This window comes from Prorops nasuta, unplaced genomic scaffold (genome assembly GCF_024137725.1).
Source record: "Prorops nasuta isolate Cenicafe-Biocafe unplaced genomic scaffold, Cenicafe_Pnas_1.2 PNAS00033, whole genome shotgun sequence".
In the NCBI taxonomy this organism is placed as follows: Eukaryota; Metazoa; Arthropoda; class Insecta; order Hymenoptera; family Bethylidae; genus Prorops; species Prorops nasuta.
Genome location: NW_027116830.1, coordinates 1,414,012 through 1,434,042, shown reverse-complemented (window position 1 = coordinate 1,434,042; position 20,031 = coordinate 1,414,012). Strand labels below are relative to the sequence as shown.

Sequence of the window (20,031 nt, the reverse complement as noted above, 5' to 3'; positions counted from 1 at the left end):
ACGTTCCTTTATGCAAATGGCTGTTCTTTTCAAAAATCGTTCCTACTACATTATCAATGACATTTTCTAACGTTAGATCAGTGTACTTTGGGACAGCGATTTTTCTCATCATGACAGAGCGTTTAATTTGGTTTCATCATTGCTTCGATCAACGAGTATACATCAGTAGGACTCATACTTATATTTTGAGTTTTTTTTTTTTTTTTTTTTTTTTTTTTTTAAGAAGAAATCCGTTTCCTATGACATGCAATGTGTGTTTGGAGTTATACATAACTGACTGTACGTTTTCATTGTTAAATGTGCACTGTAAATAACGATCATTCACGTGTCAAATAATCATTCGAAACTAGCAAACTTTCAATCGCACTCACCTGACATTCCGTGCATAAGTGCATATTTGCCTCAGTCACTGAATCACGTGCTTATTTACAGCTCATTATACATTTTATTGATTAAACCGATCAAGCCTATAATTTTCGTTCGTACACAATTTTTTGCTTCGCGACAAACCAATTGCAAAAATGACAGTATGAAGTTTGCTACCTGATAAAAGCATGATTTGCTTGTTTGCATTTATCTTGCACGAGTTTTCTTTTATGTTGTTGTTCTGACATTTTTTTGTTTTGATAATGTCAATCGTCTAATAAAGGAGTCGAAATTACACACACGACAGATCATATTGTGGCAATAGATCTTAGGAGGGCATTGTTATTTCACTATTCCTAAAGCATTCTTAATATTTTTCAGATGACGAAAATTCTCAAGAGTCAGCCGTTTAAGAGCTACGACGTTCCGATCATCGAGTTCCGGCCGTCCTTTAGTTAAATTTCCTCTTGAGTTTCTATTTTTCATTACGAAGGATTAAAAAGAGGAAGACCGCATGTTCTTCTCCTGTATTATAAGCCGTTGCGAGAGTAGATTTCAAAATACGAGTCACGCAAGAATCAATGCTTCCTTTAAATTAAATTTCCAGTTTTCTATTTTTTAAGCGATTAATCCTAAATTATTATTCTGGAAAGTCAACGCTTACCATTTAAGTCATTGATCATTAGAATCTATATGCAGGAGTAGCAACATACGTACATATATACATATACATATATATATACATACATATATATTTTTAGGAATCGTTGTCATTTTGCTTCTAATCGTATGACTTTCGCACATATGAAAATCTTAACATTGTAAGAAACGTACATCTCCTTTTTATCTTACTTGCCTGGAGTACTCGTCTTCCAGCGTCGAATGAGTAAAAAAAAGGGAGGAGGAGGAGGAGGAGGAGGAGGAGGAGGAGGAGGAGGAGGAGGAGGAGAACTCGAAAAATTGTAAAAGCAAATATTCTGACGGAATACTCTTTATGCGTTAGTGATAACGGTGAGAAAAAAGAGACGGAAATTGTACTGACAGTAAAAAGAGGATATGAAGCGATTCTTTTTATTAGACTGAAGTAAGCGTCTTGATTAAATGCTCGTAAGATATTTGGTGAGCTGATAGATGGAGAGAGTAAGCATAAACGATCATAAGTAATGTTCTATATAAATGTGTAATAAAATGAGTCCAAAGATGTTATATACATATTATATATATATATATATATATATATATAAAACCGAGTATCGCCGTAGAGAGTACGAATAATGGCGTCCTGTATTATATATTTTTTAGGCTAACCCTTAAAAACTCCATAGACTTATAAGTTGGTGTAAATAGTATATAGAATTAAAAACATAATATTTAGTCGATGGCGAACTACCACAAACAAAAGAGACGTGTTACGAGGTGTCGAAAAACATACAAAAAAATGCAAGAATTACGCATGATTCCCCCATGTTCACCACGAGACACGTATTCTCTGTAACGCAAGTTTACAGGTAAACTTGAGGAACGTTTCAAATGTCTATTGATACCAGATATATTATAATTATTGTAGAACGCTGCTCCAAGTTTGTTGATACAGCTTAACAGGGCAGATCTGATATATATAGTATATATTTACCTTGCTTGATAGATTTTTAAAATAGATTCTTCTCTATTATTGACACTAAATTGTGAATACAATAAATTCAATCTAACGCCTTCGATGTACTGAATTTTAAGGTTGACGTGATCCAGTACAAACTATTTTTCAAAAATTATTAAATGGATTTAAGATACGATCGAGAGTACTTTGTAAAAAATGAAGAAAAAAAACTATTTTAATCCTCCGCCGAGTCAGCTGTAACTCGCCGTACATTTAATAACGCTTATAGACATTTAAACTTGTGCATTCATTATTTCGCCTTCCTCGCTGTCTCGTTTCAATACCTCGGTACAATTGCGTCGTAGTTCTTAGCAAAAACATTTGTAGAACTTCCGATGAATCTGTACTAAATAAGGCCATTGAACTTAAGAGACTAAGTCGGTGGGTATGACGCATTGTTTTAAATTTCGTGTATGGAAAAATTGCATTTCGTGGTAATCTTTATTATGCTCAACCTCTTTTTACTGCATATATATATATATATATATATATATATACACCCGTACAGATAACAATTTCAGACGTGAAGCAACCACAGTTTTTTGCCTTAAAGTAATAGATTATTGAACAGAAAAACAGAACCATCTCGTCGAACTTGTATTTCCTGCGATCTTATCAGTATCAATATTTTTAATTTTACTTGTATAATAGAAATGAATGTAAACTTAGTCGAGAGAGGAAGAACCTCCCTGTGGATTGTATTTGAGAAAGAAGAGGGGTCGGCTTATAGACAACGGAGATCGAAATATTGCAAGAGACGAGAGTACGATTGCTAGTTTCGGTACACGACAGCTTGTCTAAGCGATTATCGTTAAATGTAATATATATATTCTCGTTTATTCGAATAAGACAAAGAGTCTCTTTAGACGAGTATTAAATCACTTTTCGCGCAAATAACGTGTGCAACGCGTTAAAGAAAAGAAAGGGCCTAAAAATTCGAGGCATCCTTTTTACGTTGTCTATCAGATATGAAGAATATATATATATACACAGTGTCAAGAGTCGACACAGTGCTTTTCTAAACGTTCGAATCTCGATTAGAGTATGACATTCCACTTTGTCTTGCCGGGATTCCTTTCAACATGCTTCCTCGTAACGAGAATTCTCTTGCATGTGACAGACTGCACTCAGATATTATGTATATTCATATGTATATCTATATATATATATATTTTTTTTCGATTTTCTGAAAAGACATTTTTCGAGATCCTTGAAGACTGTGCGGCTCGACGACGCGTCCACTAGAATTCCTAAAGGGTCCAAAAGAAGCGAATGTATCGTTTGGACTCTTTAGGGATGGGTAAACTACAAATAGTATATATACATATATCTTTGTATATTCATATATGTATATATATTTACTGCTGCGTATTCTTATATATATATATATATATCTCTTTGTACATATCTTAACGATTTTTAGATATTACTATCCAATGTTCTCGATGAAATTCTTAAACGTGCCCACTAATATTAGGTTCTATCTTACCGGTCGAGGAACCTGGCACTCGGCGTTTTTATCATCTACTTCCCGTTCTTCTTTTACATAACAGCTCTTCTACATATTTTTTTTATTTCGTTTTTTTTTTAAATTCGACGAACCAAGCTTCGAATTCATTCCAGGTGCATTTATAGTTATCATCGCCACTTTAAAATTTTTCTTGAAGATTCTCATGGAACTCATTGAATGCTTTTAATGTCGGTGGTTGTAGCGATTTGCTTGCACAAGTTTTTATCGAATTCCCAATACTGTATTAACTTAGAATCATTTTACAAACTCATCGTTGAATAAATTCTGCGGACAAGTATAATAATCTTGCGAGGATATAAGCTACGTAAATATAGCATAAAGTAGATATTTTTAGATAGAGGATATAATATTGGAGAAATCATTAAACGTTCACACTCCTTAGATATTCTGAACGAGAATTATAGAAGATTAAGCGTGATCCTCGAAAGATAAGCATTCTATATTTCATCAACGATTTATATATAGTATATTATATATACATATATATCGCCTGGAACGGTAAGGTGGAGTTCGAGATCTAAAGCTCGTATTGTCATTTCAGTTGCAAAAAGAAGGCATTGTTTTAGTAATTGTTCGTGATTGCGCGAGAAAATATTTATTGCAGAGAGCATTAGTGACGAATCGATCTTTCTATCACGCTACTTTGTTTTATTTATACCCACCTCTTCTACTCTTTTAATTATTTATAACTCGAGAATTACGACAACCGCCAACATCAGTAACAACTAAAAGCCTTTTGTATTTAATTTGTTTAATAAAATTTGAATTATAGTACAATACTTTGTTCCGCTTTGCTGTCAGTATCCTTTTTTCAGAATCCATCTCATACTTTCATTTCTGATCATTCTGTATCGATACACGTAATTTAAGTTCACTTTTAAGTATTTTCATCGGGTCTGGTGGAGCATAAAACATAAATCTGTATGCAAGAAAATTATTGAAATTAAATTATTTTTCTATGGAAATTTTATTATAATTGAAGAAAATAGAAAACCTGAAAAGCTTTTTATCATAATTATCATTTGGCTTGTGAATTATCATTGGTACAAAACACTTGTAAGTATTCTCTGTGGCTATAATAAACTATGCATAACACGAAAGAGGGGAAGAAGATTTTAATGAAAGCTTTGTATCAAAAACACGAGGAATTTCAGTAATCAACAAATTACTACGGCTACAATTTTGTACGACACGATGTTTTGTTACCACTGTGTAATAGTATTACGTACAAGAATGATCTCTATCAATTATAGCTCATCAAAATTATATCAAAATCGTATATTAAAATTCCTATTCGTATCTCGCTGGCTCACTGTATCACGATGGGCCTCATTTAGGTGTTGTTCCCACCCATGTGCACTTGTAAATCCTCAACTACTATACAGATAAATTAAACGATTGGTAATTACTTACTGCCTTTTCATTGTGTTCACGTCTATCCATTAGAAATTCACCCCACATCCATACGAATTTTCTACAATATTTCATTGGTCCATAAAAACGGTTGGTACGAAAGGTAAACTTTTACTTATACGAATGGTTTGGCATACGAAATATAAGCAAAATCTGCGTTTATACTATATCAGTCTCCATTTCATCGAGTTTCTATTTGGCGTCTCAGTAACGGTGTAAAAATATCTCAAATTACGTTAAACCATGGAGGAGTTTGCAAGAAGTGGTAAGTTCGTAGTGGTTGCAAGTATGTCAGATACAAATGATCCCAACCGAACCCTTGAATATCTCAAAGCAGGATAGTGTCGCGGATCTCTCGAATCTTGGATCTATGATCCCCTCTACGGAGAGTATCCCTTCTCTGGTAGTGCTCGGAAGTTTCGCCATCCCCCCTCCCCCCTCCTCTCTCTTTCCCCGGAGTGGCTGCAGTGCACGGTGCAGGCAAGCCAGAAAGACACGCAGCACAGCCTTCCAACCGGCTCGTAGTTGCTCGAAAACCTCTCTTACCTACACCGAGACTGTGAACTCGTTCGTTCGTTCGTTCATTCGCCGGTACGCACGCGCGCCAGATCAAATTGATCCATTTCGCGATCTACGCGATTTCCTTCGATCCAATCGCCGCGCTTTTCCATTCAACCTCCAATCGTGCTGCGACGTTAAATCGACTTTGAACCTGAAAATTACAATAATTATTGTGTGAAATAGAATATTTGTTTTTTCACTAAACAAAGTTGTCGGTTTATCGTAAGGTTCTGGGAATTTACTCGGAATGGTGTGCCAATCGTGCGATAAAAGGTGGATCGTTCGTGAAGGAAGCTTCTAAAAGTGTGCAGTTTGTGAATTGCTAGTCGTCGGGATTCGTATAACTGGATTCTTTTTGCACGACTGGAATCAGCTGATCGTCGTGGGGCAGCAACACACACACACACACACACATACGACGACACTCCATCTGCAAGAAACAACCTCAGCAAAGGAATCACGTTTCCATAAGGATAGAGTTGCAAAACTTTTTAGCACAGATCTGGTTACTATTAATCTTAACTAATGCACGGTACATTGCAACACGCACACACAACGTTCGTTAAATCGTTCATAACCAGATCTGAATTTGTACGAAAGTAGCTTAAACCTATATCGAGGAAACTGTCTCTTATTTTTGATACACTTTTATGATATCAGTTAACGCGAAAGGTTATTTTTATCGAACGACGCTGAAGAGGACAGTTTTACGAATATTGACAGAAACCGCATCTTACGAAGAAAAGAATTTTCTATCGCGACTGGAGAGTTTGAGAGAGATTTGCTATCGACTTTGATAATAATAGTAAATAAAACTCTACCTTATCTTTAAAAAAACCAGCTGCGCCAGATTCTTCGATGAACGATCTAAAAGTGTCAGCGAAGCCATAGTGCACCGTATACACTATCGGTATAGTTGAAGTGTTTCGCTACTTTTCACGCTTCTTCCTCTCATTTTCGAGCGAGCCACGATCGGGACATTGCTGAGGAAGCAAACGATAAACAACGACTCCACGATAGTTCGTCTGGGGAAAAATTGAAAACTTTAACCTCCAAGGGACTCTCATCCGGTTGGAATAAAAACACTCGAGTATATGGTTTAAGGAACGTCTGATTAAGTTGAGAAAAAAAGTGAGTCAGTTTACAACGATCAAATCTGCAAAGACTCTCCGTGAGACTGTAGGATTGTTCTCCAGAGATTGACATCTCACGTGATGCAGCAGAGTTTTCTGTGCGCGGGTCAGTACCGAAGGTCAGCTTAGGCTTTCACCGTTCCCGATACTTTATTTTCCATAGAAACTTTCCATTGGAATGATACAATTACCAGCTACCACAGCCGCGCGTCTCGTTAATCGAGAATACTCTTGCTTATCATGAATTTACGACGTGTCGTTAATTGTGAAAGAGAAGCGTGATATTGGACAGGGTGGGAAGTGCTCTTATTATAATATCGGGTGAGCATAGCGTTTGGCAAACACCTGTTGCGTTCCGGGTTGGAGAAAAAGGACGCGGGGGGAGAAAGAGGGAGGGGGGGGGGGGATAGGGGAGGGTGGGGGTGGGGGGATAGCTCGGGGAGGAGGACAAAAGTGGAAGTTGGAGAGGCATCTGGCCGGGCAGTGGAACGTTTCCGCAGGAGGGCGGAAATCGCGTCGGTTGGCTGGAGGACTCGAAGAGGCAAACGGACAGTTTGGTCGGGGTGAACGAGCCAGGAGACTCTGTCGCGGGGCGAGAAGAACGCTCGCCTTTTTATTCGCATCTTTCTTCTTGTTCAAGAGCTGCGAAGGTCGTCGTCCGAAAATCCCATTGGCTCGATTGTTTTCGCGAGATCGGAAACTCTCGCGTGATTCATCGAGGCCGCGTTGAGCGGGTCAGGGACGAAGTTCGTTCTTATCCCGCGTTCTCTTCGACTCTGCCGCTCTCCCACACCTGCCGGTGCAGCCTGCTGCTGGCTGCACAGGGCTGCTGCGGCCGCCGCTGTGTTCCGCACCGCTTCACTCGTCTTTCTTCCTGCTCGAAAGCCCGAGTTTTATCTCGACGACCATCGAACACCCCCCTCCTCCACTACACTCTACGTCTCCCACCACCCTACTGCTCCCAACTCCTTCTCGTGCCCCGGGACAACACAGTTTCTTCAGCAACAGTGCAGTTTCGTGTTTCGTCATCGATATCGTTAAGTGCAATCCAGTGCGACCGATTCCTCGTCTGACGTCGTCATCAGTGACCATGACTCGTTAATCAACGATTCTTTCGTGATCCGCTAAGATTTTCCAAGCTTTCCGCAGGGTGAGTTGAATGAATAATTAATGTATTGCAATAGATTTAAGAGAGTGTACGTCAAGTCTACAGATTTGACATTTTGACAGTTTCAATCTAGTGTTGTGCTATATATGATTATAGGGAAGGGAATCGATGATATTGGGGTGAATGAAAAATTGTTGGAAGAAGACGGGAGGTGGTGGGGGGAGTTACTTTTTGTGGCGAACGAGGTGGTTCTAGGCTGATTTGCAATGTTTGTCGCCTTAAACGAACGTGGAATAAAAAAGCGTAGTGTCGACACTAGTGACGTCGTGGATTGGTTTATACCCGGTGTGATGTTAGGTCGTGCGAGGAGGAAAGTGTTGACGGGTAATCATACAGGAGAAAGTAGTAAATAAAGCCGTAATAAATTATTCGTCCAGGATTATACCGTGGCTAGCTCGTTACAGTTTTTTTTTATAGAGACAATACGAAGCGTAGAATATTTTCCTGAGGTTGCATAAGGGTAATTAATAGTCGTAACGCGAGAATCGCTGCGGGTTTCTTCGCTTATCGAACGATCTGCACGCTTTACTATTCTATACAGGTTGCTTCGATATTCGCGCGTCGCGGTAAACGGTCGTTCGTGACGTAAAACGCGTCGTTTTACGTCAAACATTTGGTAAAGTAAAAACCTTAATAACTAACGGACTAAGCATCTTTCAGCAAAATGGTAAAGGAAAAATATGTTTCAAATGTGTTAAAGCGAACGTCTATCTACTTGTGTGCAAAATTTTTGTGACGCCCTGTAGTGCTATTATTATTGCTAAGTGCTTTCCTCTCCAGGATTCTTCGTGCGGATCACACACGAGCCAACTCAATGGACGGCCGTAACATAACGGTTTGCCATGCGATTACCCTTCGCCATCAAAATAGATCATTCACTGCATTGCAGCGCGTGACTTGCGCTATAATTAACCGATTCATCACTGAACTCGATGAGAATCGGTTGTAAAACTTTCGCCGCTAACTAATGCATCTGTTGGTACAACGTGTAATATCCCTCGAGATATTGCAGAATTTACATCGGGAGATTTCCAGTCTTACTGTTCCTCCTATCTGCACGTTACAGACGATTCGAATACCGGACAGGGAGAACCGTGAAACGCCAAAAATTTGGTACTAACACCTGTCGTTCCTAATTCACATTTTTACCCCTGGACCTTCCTGGTTTCGAGAACACATGTCACGATTCCATATGCTGCCGTTACTTCACTCTCAAAACTACAACAATCACGAACTCCTTTTTTCCTTTTCTCTCTCTCTCTCTCTCTCTCTCTATTTATATTTATATGTATATATATATATATAGGTAATTATTAATTTAAAAGAAAGGAACGCGTGATTAGATAAAGCTTCTAGCGCGTTTGACAATATTTCTACGAGCATTTATGCGACACCAGTTGGAAACGATATATCCTGATAGAGTGGATCATTCTGACGTTTCTAGTCGTTTCAATAGAGTGTTCAAACGTATTCTATGGAAAAATCGTTTTTCGTCCATTTGCAATTCATCAAAGTGGCTTGTTTCGCGCGATTGGCTTTGCTGGGAAAGGTGCGCAATCTTGGTAAAGCGAGACGGTGTATAAGGGATAGTAAGGAGAGAGAATTCGCAAAAGGATTCACGTCTGTTACATAAGTGGCTTTACCGGTATCCACTGTTTACCCAATTCATCCGGCTGATTGATCAGTTGCATAATCGTATATACCCTTCATTCGATGCACCGACTGAAACGATCAGAACGAAACGACAATAAGCCACGTAGCCGACTCAAAGTGTCAAGAACGTTCCCAAAACGTTTCGAGAAGGTTCCTACGTGCAAGATTGAGTCGACTAACGTTCCAATAGCGCAAATATCCTCGGGACATCCTTAGAACACTCGAAGGATATCCACACGTCCACTAGACATGCTGAGAATGTCCCCTGAAAACATCGTCTGTTATCACTGTTTATGACTATATGCATGTATATATGCTGTATAAATTCAGGCAGAAGCCAGACACTTTACATTTACCTCGTAATGTTTATTCCAATGAAATCTCTGTTTCCTCATTCGCTAGCCTCATCAATACAGCCAGACTTTTCACAAGAGCCTCCCGAGGAGTTAATTATTGATTTTGCAATTCAGCTTTTTCTAGAAGACTCTAAAGCTGCAATTGAATTAGTTTTTCATGGATTCAATGATTTCTCAATTATTGTCATTGAGTGAGGGGAGTCCAACGATCGATGGGACGACAAATAAAAGTAGAAGCTTCCAGAAAACTCTTTGAGTGGTTGACTATTTGCTAGATAAAATTGGCTGTCCGATGGCGCTTCTTGTTAAAAGCTTTAATGATAAGCAGAGAACGCTGCAGGGTCGTTGATGTTGACTGTTTTGCTACTCGCTAAACTTTAACTCTTACTACAAACTGCCATCGCGCTAGGAACGTTGACCGTCGATCGATAATGCTATACGTATATCTACACTCGTCCACGTGAAATTTTCCACTAGAATTTGTCGTAAATTTCCCACTATCGAAACGCATTCGATCGGGTTAATTGGATTTGCTAGTTATTTATAAAAATGCTTCACTTTGTAAATGCCTTGTGGAATAAAAAGAATGAAACTTTGCCTAGTTTCGTTATAGCTATAATATTTATATTACAGCTTTATATTATAATTGTGTATGTTTACATGCATAGTCAAGTGCACGAGGATAAACGATCAACCGTATCGGGTATTTTGTAAACACGAGGCTTTCGCCACGCAGCCACGCAGTAAACACAGCCGTGTGTTTCGCGAATTCGAAAAACACGTTAAGCTGGTCGATTCGCAGAACCGAAGACAACTGACCCAACGAAATTTACGCAAGCCAAAGTTGTTTTGTGAAGGAATACATTGCACCTAGCATGATATAAATTGTAATAGAGGGATAATTGTGTGGAAATTTTCAGTGTCATTCTAAAACCTAGATTATATCTAGTTATATTGATTACGCCAGTAATAGTGTAGAGAGAAACGCGCTCGCTATCGATCACCGATGTACGCGATAGGAGAGCGTTTGCTCTACATTTCATACTCACTCGCATCGCTCGGAATCGCTTGATTTCTCAGCGAATCGATTGTCGAGAAAAATGATAAGACTGATAAGTTTCACGTTTTCGAGGATTCTCAAATTGTCGTTGCGCGAGTTCGATAACTATACACTTGGCATTTCAATAGGGATAATAATCTCTTCGTGGAAAATTCATGCTACGAATATGGTAAGCGAACACGAATGTTTATACTGAGAAGAATTCAAAGAAGATTCTGATCGTTCCTATGCGCGCAGTCCAGTCCAAGCAAATAACGCCATCGACGGATAATATACTGCGACAACTATATAACGTATATATATAGAAATGCAATATGGATGTATCAACTTTATTACACCATGCGGTAGAAAACGAGCTGGAACAGAGTTAATTTTTCGCTTGGAAATTATAGGCCGAACCGTACCGAAATATACTTCGAGGAAGCGTAAAGTCAGGTTGGTTATTCGCTGAAAGAAGCGATCGCCGATAGCGGACATGCATTCTGTGGCGCACACGCGGAATTGCATAGAGCAGGGCTGAACGGAAACAAACGGTAGTGTACGAGCGAGCGAGCGAGCGAGCGAGAGAGAGAGATAATCTAGGCGGGAAAGGGATTTGCGCGCACGCGAACGCAAAGCGCGTCTTTCGCACTCTTGCTGGATAATACCCGATCCGTGACATGGCCCGAAATAACCCTAATCAATATAAAATATCATCTCCAGTTAAAATCAGAATATCTCGCGATTTTAATATAGCATCGCTGGATATGAATTGGTCGGGGTTTCGGACAAGAGCCAAAAATTCCGTAAGACTAAGATTGACCGCGGAGAGTAACGCGAGGGTAGGAGATAGTGTATTAGTAATGTGCAATAGTTAAATTGCAGGGGACCGAACGAGGTGTCTCGGAAGTGAGTAAGGATGTAGGTATAGTGGGGGTTGCGGTTGCGCCGTATTATACAGTTAGCCGGGGCAGGGGTTGAGCCTGAGGGATGGCTATTGGTGCGCAGGCGGCTTTGCCTTTGGTAGGTTTAGTCCGGGTTGGTGTTTAGATTGGATAGTGGGTGGTGAGTTTGAGCAGAGCGTAGAGCAGTAGCCGAGTGGAAAGCGACAAAGCGAGCCGTTAGCAGTCCTGATCGGGCTGGTCGACCGGCCGAAAGTCACGCGAGACGAGACGAGACACTCTCGAACGCCGGACTCGTTCGAAGAATATACCGGTCGAATACGACCGAGAGGAACCGACAGGAGCCGAAAGTAACGTGGCCACCGTGCGGCGAGAACATGCGAGCGCGCGCATTAGCTTGCTTCAGAACGTTCGGAACGACGTTGTCGACGACGCCACCGCGTCGCGACGCTCTTCTCATTCTCTTTTCTTCTTTCTCTCTGTCTCTTTTTCACTTCTCTACATAGCCTATCTTTCTGTCTCCTTCCCCAGTTTCTCAGCAAGCATATATTTGGTCCGTGTACCACTTTCTTTTCACCTCTTTAACCCTAACCCTTTCCCACCAACAGCTACACTTTCATTGTCTTCTTGAATCCTCCATTACGTTCCTCCTCCTCCTCCTCCTCCTCCTCCTCCTCCTCCTCCTGCCGTACACAGTGACAAATTCCAAAAAGTGTTCGCGACTCTTCTCTCTTCCACCGGTAACCGTCGCGCTGTGCCATCCCGCAATCAAACATCATCCGTCTCCTCAACCGGCTTATTAAACTCTCGCTCTTTTTACTTCCGCTTCGTTAATCGAGCTTTATATCTTATTATCAGTACGATTCGAGTGATATTCTTTTTCAAGAAAGATCCGCCGTCTATTGAAAAGTATCGTGCAGTGATAAGAAAATTGCACAACTTTGGTAATGCTATACTATTTTCATACGCGAAACACGTTCGACTTTCGTCGAGTCAAGAAGGAAAACACTGATGCGAACAAGATTTTTTCATGTTTGTAAACAAGCGAAGCGAGTTCCCGTGTAATATTTACGAGTCTGGCAAAGTTTCGCGAGAATCTTCAGTCACGCTGGTTTTTATTTCAACTCGCGATCAATAGCTGAGAGAGAGGTCATGCTTGGTTCTTAGTTAAGCAAGAGTAGAGTTTTACATGATATCTTTATAATTGTAATGATACAAATGTAAAATGTAGTGTGGGTTGACGGAATAATACTGTGAAGAGTTTCTAGACTAATTAGAGCCACTTCCTGGAACCTGTCCGTGACACCGGTAACATTGCCTCGTTCTTTCCGTACACCGGACCTTGCGTTGCAAAACGGCACGTTTATTTCGAGCGTATATCGCTGACCGTTGCATAAACTCATAAAGACACAGGATATGATCGCGTAGAACTTGTCTGCAAGACACGTGGTTTCCGTAGATTCGTCGGTAACCTCGCGACGCGCTTGAGTCACTCATCTATAGCACACGACAAAGTGTCGGAAACGTTCCAACCTGTCACATCGAATCCGGGGACTATTTTGACTCGATAGCGCCGAGGGACGTAATTTTGTCCTTCTTTGCTCGAAAATCGTTTACCAATAATTCCCTGCAGCACCTCTCGTTCAGCAAACATTTACCCTTTGCGAGCATAATTTATTTTTATTCTGCTTCAATTTGACTTTCATTATAACATCTTAAGTTCCGCGGTGAATACTTTCTTTATTCAAACTGTTTGTTGATATTCATGAGTCGTTTGAATATTGCGCAGGCAGAGTTTTCGAACATCTGAATAACAAAGAGTTGATTGGCCTGTAAACGACCCTCGATGCGTTACAAAACTTGGAATCGTATTTTATAGTTTCACGTGGAGAGTGTTCAAAGGAAAAACTCGGTAGACAACGATTTTCTGCCACGTTCGATAGCGCCACGCGGTGACTCTACATTAGTCTACATACGCTATATATCGCCCTATGAGTATATGTGTCCCTAAAAAACGCGTAACACGTTAGTATCGCTGACCCAACGACACCGGTAAAATCAATAACGGAGCAATCCATAAACTTTAAACGTTACCGTTCCGCTACAAAACACGGTTCTTTATACTCGACTGAAATTCACGAGGAAAATACTACCGAGATTTTCAATAGCTTTAGAAACGACAAAAGGAACACACCGTAGGTACCCCTCGTTAGACCTGAAAGTTTATCTCTCGCGGTTGATTGGATAATCCACTGTTAAGCTCGAGGAAGCGTGTGCCGGCAAAAAAAAGGGAAAGGACGAGATTTTTTTCTTCTCTTCCCTGTTTATAGTGGGTGTTACCGTTCCGCAAGGTTCAGCCGATTCAACGGACACTTTGGACGATGACAATGCTCGAGCAGGCTGTAACGCGTGAATTCGATGATCGATGTTACGCAGAAAGGTTTGGACCTCGAGGAACCACTCGATACTTCCTTCCTATTGAAAGCCTTAATTACGTTAGAGGCGGGAAAAGATGAAGTGGTATATAAAAGGCATCTCGGGTCTGTAGTGACGTAATGATACGACATCGGACGAAGGAGGAATTTGCATAAAAATAAAAGCGATGGGAAGAAATAGTATCCATTCATTAATGCTGTAAATGCTATAATTGGAACTTGAAGAGGCCAGGAAGAATGATCCTACGTTGTTCTATTTGATAAAAACATTGGGCAGAGTATTGGTGCAGGAATAATAATAAGAGGAGAGACATTGAAAGTCATTCGAGGATAAGAGGCGACGCGTGATAAATGTGGAACATTGGGTTCTGGCGGGTCTTGGCACTGGAAGAATTCACAGATGTGCTATGTATAATCGTGGATCTTGCAATGCCATCACTTGCTGGATGCCGATTCATCGCTGAGGATCGACGTGGCTCATTATCGGGATTCGCTCGAGCGTGCCTTCAGGCTTAACCAGTGAAAGTAGACTTACGTTTTAGCGAGAGAAGCTCTTGCCACCGATTACAAACAAATCGTGCTCTCGTTCTTAGATCAGAAGAGCTTATCCCCCAGAGTTCCTTTCTCTTCCACTAGTCCTACTTTATTTATATTACCAGCAACTCCCTGGCTCTTCTCGGCCTCGTTTACTTTATTTATTCAACGACATCTTCTCTTTCATTCGCACAGTGCACTCTCTCCCTTGCTCTTTTGTCCGCACTCTATACTTTCCCACATTTCCACGACAAATAAATCGTCCAGTGAATCAGTTTGCCAGCAGCCCGCTCATCCACCATTATCGACCGATTACGCGCTCGATAATGATACCGATCTATCTGGGAAAAAGATCAATTTCAGCTGTCTTCACTCCGATGAAATAGCTTCAAGATCCAACTTTCCGCTGATCGGTTTCTCCCTCGATCCAAATCGTGTCTCATTTATCTAGATCCGACTTTATTTACTCTTGTAAAAACCGATGCACTGTAACGATATATAATATTCATAATAAATAAAGCAAATTCCTCAACTGCATTTTTATTATTGTGATTTACCTCTCTTGATCGAAATTTTCCGTTTGTATGATCTTAATCCTTATTTAACCTTTTCGTAAAGTTCCACGCTAGTGCGTATGGTGATTTTCAGTTATCGATTGTTAATAATTTATGTTAGTGAGAAGTGAATGTATTAGGTTCAGAATTGTATATACTAAGCTGTAAATATTTTTGTCTCGTGGTGGGAGAAGCATTGAACGTTTTTCGGTGTGTCAAGAATAAATAATTTGACATTTTTGCTGGTGCCAATTGGTATATCTTAGTGTTGACTTTAAGGGTTAATTTTATTGTCAGTAAGATACTTTTTTCACACAAGTCCATCTTGTTTTTTCCGAGAGATATACCGATCTCCTCCGGTTGCTTTAATAGATTTCCATGAATCATTCTAGTAATTTCTGGATCTTTTCGTTATTCGTGCGGAAAATTGAACGACTCGGTGTTATTCAGGATGATGAAGCTACGCTCCGGAGGAGAAATATTGTCTATCGTGATAAAGATCTGTGTCCTCGATTAACGAATGTTATTGATTTCTCATTGGAAGTTTTAATGGCTGGTTAAATCTTCTTAGGAAAAAAATAATGATGGAAAGTTTACGTTTTATTTGTTGTTGAAATGTATATAATACAGATTTTTTGTGAGAAGGTAAAAAAATAAACTGCCTAGTCTATTATATGTATACATTTTCGAAGGTGGAATTTTTATTGTACAAAGAAGAGGCAGAAAAAGAGCGAGGAGGCACGTACGCACTGGCGCCCACATCTTTTGCACGGGACACGCACACCTGTCTCCCGGATAATGCTGCTGAAACGAGGGGGCAATACTCTCAAGGATTAATTCCTTCTTGTTCAACTGGCACGCAGCACTATTCTACATAAAACTTCAATCAGCCTGGAATATCGCTATTTCCACAATTTTCCATGTGGAATTTTTAGCGACAGATGGAAGAGTGGAAGTTGCCCGAGCCAGTTTCAAATGTCAAACACCTTGCTTGGCTTTTGAACTATAATCCGAGCTGGAGAAAAAGCAAAACTGACAAATTCACCGTACTTTCTAACGGCAGCCTCAAACTGTAACGAAACGAAAGTTAATAATTGGCATCTGGAATCGGGCTTAGACTGGCGTAAGCGTTTGCCATGTTTTTGCGATTTCATGCTAAATTGACATTCGTTATTTACACATATATGAATACAACAATGGAACGATTAACTTGTCAAAAAGTAAAAACCCCTTATTACACATTTTTCAAAGCTTTAATTGCTGCGAAGAATTACTGGCGAAACGAAGATACAAGCTTTCTGTGAATCATTGCCACGTTTGGCTCTACTTACGTATTAATAAAACATAAACTTTTTAATTCATTAGAAAAAATATGATTTATCATATATTCACGCTTCGACTCGTACGAGGCGTTAAATAAAAGCTGCGATTATTTCGTTGCTTCTCGCGATAAGATATTCCAAAAAAGGAAAGAGAATAATCGAAAGAAGAGAGCAAAAACTGAATGATAATTTCAATTTTTGCGCTTTTTCCAAAGAAACTTTCGTAGTTGGCTGTTGGAAAATTCATGGAAAGATATTGAAAAGATTTGCTCGAGTAGCTTTAGCAAGCAAACTCGGTAGAGCAGTTTTCTCAAGGGAGTCTGATGTAACGTTGATTAATCTTGATGCAAATCTGTATATAAAAGAGGGATCGCATGAATTTTCTAGATCTATTTGAGCAGCGAGCAAATCCTTTTGCGAGGATTATGCGTAAAGAAAGCGATTGATCGAGTGGATAAAAGTGGCAAGGAGAGAAAATGGTAACGGGGGGAGGGGGTTAATGAAAAGGTGAGCGGTAAGTCGGGGGTGGGGTAATTGGCGGAGGAGTTTTTCGCGTGATTCGTGCGCGGTGGAAGATGTATGCCAGGCAGAGGTGGAAGTGAAGGATTTGAGAAAGATGGTGTATAGGAAAGAGGAGGGGGTAGGTAGGTTTGTCGATGGTAGTTGGAAATTAGAGAGGGTTGTGTAGTGTGCGGGTGCGAGTTCACGAATGCCGCTGGTCTGTGCCGGCGGTCGTGACGATGGAATCGGAAGTTGCTGCCACGCCGGGGTATTTATCGACCCCGTTGCCATGCCAGCCCACGTGTACACAAGACCGGCCAGCCACTCTTCGGTGCCACTACGCCATTATGGATCACGGAACCACGCTATTCTAGAATACCATGTCATGCCACGCACGTGCTCAACATTTTCTTCCATCGTTCCTCGATCTTCCCTCTGATATTTCTTCCTTATTTCCCAGTCGATTTTTCCGCATGCTACCAGCCTGCGTTCGTCATTGTAGCGTGGGTGCGTGCGTGCATGCGTGCGTGCGTCAAACCCCTAACACCCCTGCCAATCTAAGATGCACGTACACACACACACACACACACGCGTACAAAATCAAAAGTTCACCGATCCTCGTTCACCTCCAGTCTTACCTTCGACCCTCGTCAAGTTCCACGTACAACTGTGGATTAACACTGACGAATCTCGGTGAATATTGCTGTACTCGTTATAACAATTTTCTATCCTCTATTTTATCCACGTATAAGGGTAAAAATATTATCGAGCACTGTAAGAGCAGCGTTATTTCCAACAGGGTGTCACTCGATTAAGGCCAAAGTTGGAAAAAAGAATGGTGTAGTGGGTTGATCGATAACCGTTTTTTTTTCGTGGCTAAGCAATAAGTTGAATCGTAAAGAAATAGAAGGAGGGGGGGGGGGGTGACCTCGGTTTCCGGAAATGGGAAGTGACGTCAGCAGGAGGCAAAGTTGCTATCGGTTCGTGGAGTGCTCTGAATGAGCGACCGTGTCCTCCAGGGGGAAGGAAAAACTTGGTTACACGACACCTTTTCGTTCTTATGCAAATTATCAACGTTTTCTATTGTCTCGATCGATACCTCCTACGACTAATTTATCGCGCAAGCTTTGTCGCATTTTGTACGTCCGTTTGTCCGCGATTAGGGAATCGGTTGGTTCATACAAACGACGGAACAGTCTGGGACGCAACCTTGGACGAATGAAAAAAAGCCTTTTGTGCTAGTTCCTGGCGATCGTTTTGTAGTGTTTGCGCGCTTGCCATTGTGAAATTGGCTTTTATACGACTCGCCGCCGCCGGTGCCAGCCTGGCGTCTCCGATGGAGGCGCACGAATTTCGCCTCGGCCCCAAAATAAAGTAATTTCTGCCTTTCGCTCGATTTTAACTCTCCTCTCTTCCACCTTCTTCCTGTCCATTCTTTTGCTCGCTGCTTCGGTTATACTTCTGAAACAAATTTTCCACGAAAATCTACGTTTCTTTATGACTCAATCGCTATATATATATATATATATGAAAATCGTCTTACCATTAGTGGACGGTGCTTTATCCCGGAATATTACTGGGTAAGGTAATTTTGGGATAGCTTTGGGATTGGATGGCCGGGGGAAATAAATTGGAAACAGTTGGAATTAATGAAAGGTGGAAAGCAGGTGGGTCCGCAGCACCTGATGCTCCCCCGTTTCCGTCCTAGAACCGAGCCGAGCCGAGCGCACCAACCGTAAATTCACGATTTTGCTCGCGACCGGGGCGTGACTGACCGGTTGAAATACACAGAGGCATTCGCATTGCTCGACGAACGCGCGATTCAAAATAATTCAACTGTCTCGTTATTTAACCTTGACCGTGCTCCATTTTCACTACCAACGCAACGAATCTCAACCGATCTCCAGCGATTCTCCCCTCATCGCTACAGCTATAACGATTCAGCCAGCTTCGCTCTCTGATCGGAACACCAAAGGATTTACGAACGTGGAGCAGGCGACTCGTCAAGAGTCGAGGCACGGCTGACGCGAAAATTGATAGCGAAGAGCCCGTTCGACAAGATGGAATAGCGTTGTAACAAAGGGGGGGGGGGGGCAGAGTTACAGGGCTCGACTGAAATCGACCGAAACTCGATGAAAGTGATTAATCGAGTTGGTGGCAGGGTAAATATTAGGAGGACGTTTGAATAAAATGCTGTGGGAGTCCAAGGTGGATAATCTGGAATGTTTGGGGCATAATCGTTGGATCCATGCAAGTTTTATGAGGTTGAGAGCGAGTTAGAGCTGGAGGGAAACTGCAGATCCGAGGGAATTCAGCAGCAGATGCTGATTTGAGGGAAGAGTCAGTGACGACTCTGCGACTGTGCTGACGGGGATGCCAGTGAGAAAAATATAGTAAATGGCCCCTTTTTGCATAAAGCAGCTACGTGGGCAGACATGAATAAATACATAAAGACAGGGATGAGTTACGCCCACGAATCGATATGTCTTTCCTAAGAAAATGCCACGAAAAAGTCCATCAATCATTTTGTACATCGGCCACGGTGTATCTACGTCTATAAATACATAAATACATGTAGCACTCGTTGCTTGTGTATATACACTGTACATACTACCTGTCTCCCGCCAATCGCTTCTTATTTTCCAACTATACATATACTATATACATATATATACAGGGCGTCCGATCAGTTTCCGCCAGAACGAAAGTTTCGTATAGTGTTTACAATTTTAAGAATAAAGTTCCTTTACAATTTTTTTGTTTACCTGTTAATTAAAAAGTTACAAAGAATTAAAGTTTTGTCTATTCGACGCTTCCTATTGGTAGAATCGGAGAACTTTCCTATTCGTCAGGCTAATGAAAGCTCCAAGGGAATAAGAGGTTTTCTTGCTCGTGATAATTAGGAA

General features: G+C 40.9%; 2 protein-coding genes across 20 annotated transcripts in view; both read left to right on the top strand.

The window, feature by feature from the left end:
- Positions 1-2,523, top strand: part of LOC136783491 (rap guanine nucleotide exchange factor 2-like) — a 111,488-nt gene extending 108,965 nt beyond the window's left edge. For all 19 annotated transcript variants that reach the window (XM_066743699.1, XM_066743696.1, XM_066743707.1 and 16 more), the window contains one exon: positions 748-2,523. In XM_066743699.1, coding sequence (XP_066599796.1) covers positions 748-779 — 32 coding nt within the window. In that variant the 3' untranslated portion in view covers positions 780-2,523. The remainder of the gene's footprint in view (positions 1-747) is intronic.
- Positions 2,524-7,139: 4,616 nt separating this feature from the next.
- LOC136783391 (uncharacterized) overlaps positions 7,140-20,031 on the top strand; it is a 44,907-nt gene continuing 32,015 nt past the window's right edge. Inside the window, exon 1 of the mRNA XM_066743509.1 lies at positions 7,140-7,811. The gene's annotated coding sequence lies outside the window, so the exon portion shown is untranslated. The remainder of the gene's footprint in view (positions 7,812-20,031) is intronic.